Raw genomic sequence first — 8,326 nt, 5'->3', positions numbered from 1 at the left:
AATGAATGTACAAAAATACTTTATTATATTACATCAGAAGTGTGTCCGTGAGGAAAACGAACATGTTTGAACCAGCAAATGAAAAAATATCACACATAAACCCTTCTCTAAGTGTACATGTTAGGTAGACAGTTTTTATATTCACAATAAAATTAAAATGTTTACAAATTTAGGCATCAAGCAGTGACTACAGCAAAAAGAACCAAGAAACCTTTCCGAGTTTTACTTTTTAGATCCATTTGTAATATTGGTAAGGCCACAACACACTTGACTGTTTTTCTGTTTAAATATACAGATACACCCTGTATGGTATGTTCACTGGGTGCTGGAGTCTGAAAAACAGAATGCGGTATTCTCCTGTTTTCTTTTCTCTTTTTGAATCCATCTGATAGATCCAGTGTTCTTTGCCCTCCATTTTACAGCATGTCAGACAGTATCCCATGTTCCACAGTGTGTGGTCTGGTTGTCCTTTCTGGCACCATCTGCTGGTGGATGTTAATGATGGCGATGAGGAGGAGAAACACTACCACAAGGTCATCTAAAAGCCCCAGAGCCCCACTGAAGTGTCCAGGCACAGCCTCTAATGGAGACACCAGTGACGCAGCTGCCCCAAATCCACACAGTGCCACTCTTACCAGGAAGAGCCACACCAAACCGCCCATGTTCCACAAAGCCCGGAACAAAAGCAGCAGGAAGAAAGGAGCATCAAAGAGGTAGTCACTTATCTGAGGAAGACAAAAGTATTGTTATTTTCAACTTTCAACCTGTGACATCCCTCAAAGATACAAAGAATAATACGTGGTGTCATGAGTTCAAGCAATGGAAATGGTATAGTCTTAATACGCTTAGTGGTAATTAGAGAAACACAAATCTGTCTCTAGGGAAATAACCAGTATGGGATGAAAAGTGGATCTCACCCGTCGTGGTGCTCCTGAATAGCGTTTATTATAGTCTCTAACATGACCCAGTACCTCTCGCTCCTTTCTGTCTGATCTGCTCTCCTGGAACTGGTGATACATGACACTCACCTATAAATGGGACAAAACAATAAATATGAAACAGTCTACCAAAAGACGAACAGATTTTATTATTATTTTTTAATTTACAACTTATATTTTTAAAAAGAGCTTGAAAACTGACACTCTACAGTTTCTGGTTAATGATATTTGCTAGGTGTAACTGGGTGTGTATTATTATGTGTGTACCTTTTGTCTGCACAAAGGACAGCTGATCGCTTCTAAACAGCAGCTGTGTTTCCAGTACGATATTAGACAAGGAGCTAGAGACAGACAGAGAGAGAAAAAGATTATTATTGTCTGGCAGAAATAATCAGAGCCATAAATATTATTAAAAAAATTACGGTGTCCTAAAAATGCAAACCTTTTTTCCATAGTTATAACTGTGTGTTTAATAGCAAAATGATAGATTATAACATGTCAGGTCAAGTCAGGTCATGAAGCTTTTATTGTCATATTAACCATATAAAGATGATGCAGTACACAGTGAAACGAGATAACGTTTCTCCAGAACCCAGGTGCTAAATAAAACAAAATTGAGCGACATCACACAACACAGAGCTAAATAACCGAACACAAAGATAAGGAGTAAATCAAGTGTCCTCGCCACATAAAGTGCATCGTGTGCAACCTGGTGCAAACAGTGCAAGACAAAGACAGTGCAAACAAACAGCACAAGACAGTGTGGGACAGATACACCACACACAAAATAGCGCAGACCAGAAAACCTACTGTATAATGCTATGCTCAAGGGCCCAGTAGTGGCAGCTTGGTTGTGGTGGGATTTAAACTCACAACCATCCAATCAGGAGTCCATCATTTTAACCACTTACCTACTTCCAATTTGCAGCCATAAGCCATCAGCATGATGAACTTCACTAATATGCAGGGATATTTTTATAGTGTAATATGGTGGAAATTTTTTAGACTGCTTGGGTCACTGGATCTGACAACTCACATGTTGTCAATTAATATGAAAAAAAGTAGTGTACAAGGCATGATGTTTGGGGTCAAGACCCTAAGACAAGGTTTTCACAAACATTTATAGACTTCAGTGAAAGGTCAGCAAGTTGATGGTCTCAAAGGCCAGTGTTACATGGCTGCCATTGCTAAGGGTTTTTATCAGTCTCTCTGGTTAAACAGCTTATCATATATAGGAGGACCGGGGTTCAGGACAAGTCAGAGTTGTTCATGTTGACCTAATTGAGCAATGACTTTATATACTCTGGGTTTTTCCATTTAGAATCTTTAACAGACAACTGTAAAATTTATCTCTTATGATTACATTATAAAGTACATTATATAACAATATATTGAATATATACAATTTATTATATTACAGTATAAATTACATTATACAGCATTCTTTTAATCTATCTATCTATCTATCTATCTATCTATCTATCTATCTATCTATCTATCTATCTATCTATCTATTTGATTACGTTATAAAATAAATTTTATTAATATTTATATAACCATTATACTATTATTCTTTTTATTTTATACTATTATTATTATTTTTTATTATTTTGCTTTTTTATTACTTTTTACCTTAGAAAACGTGCTTCTGTCACCAAAACAAATTATACTTGGAGTTAAAGCTCGTAATGATTTTGATTCTGATATGACATTATAGAATATATATATATATATATATATATATATATATATATATATATATATATATATATATATATATATATATATATATATATATAGTAAAGTAACATAAAATAAAAAATATTAATGTATGTATTCTATATATTCTATTACAGGGTTAGTACTTTATATAATTAATGATATAAGTAATCATAAATAATGTATTGTTTTTTAAGGTAGGTTAAACATGTGCCATCATTTTAAACCCTGAGCTTTTTTGATCCTTCAGTATAAATGTTGAGTTTTAAAACTTTGCTGTTTTTATATAGGTGGAATTATTTGAAGACAGAGTGTAATTTTGTCATGCTGCAAAAGGTTAACTGCAGTGTACTGTTGAACATTTCAGCCTTCAGTCATTACTGTTCACCCATTTGTGCTATAGTGCTTAAATAAATAGGTTTATTAGGAAAACTCTCTCTCTCTCTCTCTCTCTCTCTCTCTCTCTCTCTCTCTCTCTCTCTCTCTCTCTCTCTCTCTCTCTCTCTCTCTCTCTCTCTCTCTCTCTCTCTCTCTCTCTCTCTCTCTCTCTCTCTCTCTCTCTCTCTCTCGTCACATCCCCAATAAATAGCACTGTTGCTATGTCAAGAGTTAATCTACTCAACACGTGCTGTTGTGGAGTCACATGACCTGCTTTATTCTTACATTTGGTAAGAGTCTGTGCCATGCTGTCAGAACACCCACACATCAGCTCTCTTACTCGCTCCACAAAACACAGGCCGAGATCACCTAACCTCTCTATACTTCACTCTGAAATGCCACAATTTTCTAAATAAACCAAGGCCATCTGATCTTATGCTGTAACCTCCAACAATCTACCTACTGTAAAAGCTCTGAGGTCAATTCTATCAAATCCTTTCAACCCTAACAAAAAGAAATAGGCTGGCAATCCAACCAAGATTTGCACCAGTACTTTTAGAGGATCTATTTTTGAAGAAGACCTAATCTTGGTTTATGTATTAACTTGGTTATTAGTGATGATTCTCATGAAAATGTTTATACAATGTGACTGGTGCAAAATGCTCTACTCACCACAGAATCCATGCCCACAGTTTGTCTCCACAGGAAAAACGGCTACGTGTAAACATACAGGACAATAGAGGTCCATTCTACCTGCAGATATGCCTGACTGACGGTCCTAAAAAGTAGAATGATTGAAAAAAAAAAAAACATAAACTTATGACACTCAGCCAATATAAAGATTTACTTCCTTATTAGGTTATAGCAGTAAAAGAAGTGGTGCTTATCCCATTCCAGTAAAAGAGACATTCTATCTGAATCATACTTGTTATATACAGTATGCAAGGTCATAGACTATTCATAACTGCCAGGCAAATTTCACATCAATTATTTCCTGTAAGTTTACACTTATTCATAACACACGTGTTTGAAATCTTTATAGCATCTCTATCCTTATGTTAAAGGGAAATGTTATGAAATAACAATGAAATGTTATGTGAAACTGTTAGATCTATATAGTTTTATACATAACAATGATAACTGCACAGTTCGCGAGTCAGTTAATTAAATCTATTGTCTGGTGTGTGTTCACCTCAGTAGGGCTCATGCACTGTCCTTATTCCTGATGACTTCTACTACAAAAAACGAAAACCTGAAAAAGTGGCACCATAAAAGTAAATCATCAGTTTACTTATGTACATTACACAACAATATACATAGATAATTAAGATGTGAATATAAATGAGATTGAGAATGTTATTATCAATGAAAAAATGTAGACAGTTTGTGTTTGAGAAATAAAAAAGTAAAGTTGAACATCTGACTTTCCCACATTACTCACAGCAGAGTTCATTGCTGCTTAAAAACTGACCATAAAAACCTATACTGCATCATCTTTCAAGTACATAGATTTACTGAAAGACCATTTACCAAAAATAAAAAATCATATTTGTCTTTATGAACCCTTTCCTTGAAAGAAAAAACCCTTTCCGAATTCATTGGGAAAAAATGATTGTGATATTAATATTTTGCATTACATGAAATTCCATTGAAAGCTTTCACACGGTTGCTTTATTATATCCTTGACCTGAAGGTATTGAGCTGCCAAACCTTCTACAACTGATATGGGTGTGTTCCTTATTGCCCCAACAAACTATTACACAGTTTACAATATTTGTCTCTCAATAACAACACTAACGTCTGTTTGCATACGCAAGTAAACCCTGTACCTTTGTGTGAAAATGTAATATATACATTCTAACCAGCTGTTTGATTTAAAGCTTATAATATGTTACATTTCATTGTGGAAATATATGGAAGGCTTAGTTTTGTGTACATATTTAAAAAACAGTAGTGATATGATAAAATTATTTAAACGTGTCAAAAGACTCATTAAATACATCGTGCTAGACCTCTTAGTACTACTTACAAACGTACTAAATGGTACTGAATACATATAAATACATGAATGGAAATGATACGCTAAGATTTAATGCAAAATTCTCCTTAAGCCCATTTCAGAAATGATAAATAAACATGCTCTTACCTTTTTTAAAAGTTATGACAGGTGTGCGTATTAGTGTGTATTCTGTGTTAGTGTGGGAAGAGAAAAGGCAATGCTTGCTGACTGCATCAGCCTTTACAATAGATTTGACAGCCAAGTGAATTATTAACTAGAGGCCTTCTAAGTGCCCCCTTTGCCGGTAAGAGATCTGTGTGGCTCAAGTGAAATATAAAAAAAACCCTGCATTGCATTATACAGAATATTTTACTATGATGTAGGCACATTGCATTACCTTTAAATAAAATCTGAAGGAAATAACAAATATACATTTTTTTTTTCCATTTTTGGGTCATTGCAATAGAGGAAGTGAAGCCCTAGAGCTCTAGAGGACAATTAATTTTAGTCATATGGCCACATATATAGAAGGACAAAGAGTAATCTTCTTTCTCCTACTCATATAGTTTGGGTTTATTTAACATTTTAATAATATTTTTTCACACAGTTTTCAGTCACTCACATGTGCTTAAAACACATTGATTTGAACTATGCTTCAGGAATGTATTCAAGCTTAGCTTTAAATAAACTTAAAAATGTAAAATAAAAATTAGTATTCGACCTTATATAGTCCACATAGAATTGTATCCAGATACAAACCTTCTTTACTGTAGAAATACATTTTGTTTACAAAGAAAAAAGATTTATGTGTATGTGCCACTCAAAGACCGATGTTGTACATTCATATTGCCGGTCTAGCTTATATTTATTTAGTTTAAATTACAGTGTTCTGAGAATTGTAGGTTTAAAACTCGACACTGTTCAATTTATCCTGAAGGTGTTCAGTATAGTTGAAGTCAGAGCTCTATAGCAGGTGATTTGCGAATTTCCACTCCAAACTACAGTATATAAAGCATATCTTCATGAAGCTGACTTTGTGCACAGGATTATTGTCTGGAACAAGTTTGAGTCTCCAAATTCAAGTGAAAGGAGAGTGTAATCCTACTGCATCCAAAGATAACCGATTCAATTACATAACTCCAACTTTGTGTTTGGGAAAAACTACATAAAGCTGGAAAAGTCAGAAGTCCCAATACTTTTTGTCTACATACAGTAGTGTACCAAAATGCTTTTCATAATGTATATATATATATATGTGTGTGTATATAAATTGCCATATATATATATATATATATATATATATATATATATATATATATATATATATATATATATATATATATATATATATATATATATATATATTTATATATATATATATATATATATATATATATATATACGTATATATATATATATATATATATATATATATATATATATATATATATATATATATATATATATATATACGCTACTGATCGAATGGTTTTAATGACTTTAAGAAAATTGCTATGTCCTTTTCAATACCTGGCTAATACTTACCCTTTACCTTTCTTGCCAAAATGTAGAAGGTTATGTCAGCTAAAAATAGTAGTTATCGATCCAAAAATACCTTGACCGGACATGGGTTATCATCTGTCGAATAAACATCTTGCCACATTTTACTTTTGTGCAGGGCTGAATATGGCAAAAGTCCAGCATTACGATTTTTTTTTTTCAGGAACAAGTGTCACTGGTTTGCTCCACATTTCATCAGCCGCTCTGAATGCCAAGAGCTGCTCCTGACCTCACCTTAGATATACTACAGCAGTGTTACAACAACACAGTATAAAGAAACAAAAGTCTGTTGTTCTGAATGTTCTTTGGTGAGAACTATAGTACAATATTATGGCACTGCAGGCTTCATTCTTTCTCAGTAATATTACAATTCTTATATTTTCTATAGTTTAAACATGTTCAGTCTTTTATAAGAACTTATTAACCTTCTTTTTCTTCTTCTTTTTCTTTTGGCTGCTCCCGTTAGGGGTACCCACAGCATATCATCTGTCTCCAAACCACCCTGTCCTCTATATCTGCCTCTTTCAAACCAACTTCCCTCACCACATTCATGAACCTCCTTCTTGTTGTTCCTCTTTTTCCTCCTTCCTGGCTCCTTCCTAGCTCCATCCTCAGCATTCTCCTACTGATATACTCTATGTCCCTCCTCTGCACCTGTCCAAACCGTCTCAATCGGGTCTCTCTTACTTTGACATCAAAATGGATAGGAACTTATTAAAATCTTTCAATTAATATAAAATTTTTTTTTAGAATCGGCTTAAAATCTACTGATTTTAGTACAAAGGGAACAGATTTGCCAGAAATGCATTGGTAGGCATTAGAAAAATAAATGTTGCTTTGTCTTTTTCCTATCTCTTTTCCCACTCTTTACCTGTCCAGTTTCAATAAGCTTGTACCCATTGCAGCCTCTGTTTTTGTTTTTGAACATTGCATGCCCATGTAATTGTAGACTATCAAAAGGTTCACTGTGCAGTGATTCCTGAGTTGCTTTTCTGGTTACAGCAGTGATAAAGAATGATTATTGAAGTTAAAGTAACCTTCCTGTCAGACTGAACCAGCCTGGACATTCTCTTCTAATATTTCTTATTAAAAAGTGGCCACTAATTCTAAAAAAATATATTAAATTTAATTAAAATTATATGCACAATTCCTTTAGTCAAAACCCTGTCCCAGGTGAAGAGCAGTAAGTAGGTACAGGTGGATCGATCTTAAAGTATCGATATTTTTGATAATGGCATCATACCAAATTCTAAAATAGAAATATTGAACATATTATTATTTTTTATTATTATTTTAAACAAGTGAGGTTTGAATATTTTAATAATAGTAATACGCCATACAGTATATAAATATTTATAACACTTAAATATGAAATGTCATTGGGAACTATATCTTATGCTGCTGTTCCACCGATTATAATGGCAACATTCGCTCACTCAGTCATAGCCTTGGTTTAAAATGGGATTCAAGTGCATGGCTCAGATCATGACTGAAATCAAAAGAAGCATAATCTGTAGTTATTTCACTCCAGTTAACAATGATGAAGCTTCATGTGACATGAACAATATGCCACTGAGGCAGTACCACAATTATGACAAAGCATCTAAAAGTAAAACAGCTGAGAAGAGCTGAGGAGAGCAGAGGATGTAATACAGACAAGACCCCCATCTATTTGCTTGAGAAAGAGATGTTTAGTAGAATCGTTTCAGAGAGCTATACTTTATACCATACA

General features: G+C 33.8%; 1 protein-coding gene across 1 annotated transcript; it reads right to left on the bottom strand.

The window, feature by feature from the left end:
• Positions 1 to 2: 2 nt before the first annotated feature.
• LOC310738387 (E3 ubiquitin-protein ligase RNF170) lies at positions 3 to 5,357 on the bottom strand. Its single transcript, XM_083563374.1, has 6 exons — positions 5,182 to 5,357; positions 4,228 to 4,287; positions 3,708 to 3,813; positions 1,206 to 1,279; positions 918 to 1,028; positions 3 to 725 (listed from the first exon to the last, which is right to left on the bottom strand). Exons 2-6 carry the CDS (start codon positions 4,240 to 4,242, stop codon positions 417 to 419), a joined length of 615 nt encoding a protein of 204 aa, XP_083419500.1. The 5' UTR covers positions 4,243 to 4,287; positions 5,182 to 5,357; the 3' UTR covers positions 3 to 416.
• Positions 5,358 to 8,326: the final 2,969 nt, after the last annotated feature.

The sequence above is a fragment of the Silurus aristotelis genome (genome assembly GCF_946808225.1).
Source record: "Silurus aristotelis genome assembly, chromosome: 15".
In the NCBI taxonomy this organism is placed as follows: Eukaryota; Metazoa; Chordata; class Actinopteri; order Siluriformes; family Siluridae; genus Silurus; species Silurus aristotelis.
Note: the sequence above shows the minus strand (reverse complement) of the source record. Positions and strands in the feature narration are given on the sequence as shown.

What these genes read in the sequence shown, in the direction of transcription:
- LOC310738387 (XM_083563374.1), bottom strand. An exon ending in CTGTGGGCATGGATTCTGTG is followed by an intron (nt 1,280 to 3,707) that starts GTGAGTAGAGCA and finishes GTCTGTCTCTAG; the next exon opens with CTCCTTGTCTAATATCGTAC. An exon ending in GTCCTTTGTGCAGACAAAAG is followed by an intron (nt 1,029 to 1,205) that starts GTACACACATAA and finishes TCCCATTTATAG; the next exon opens with GTGAGTGTCATGTATCACCA.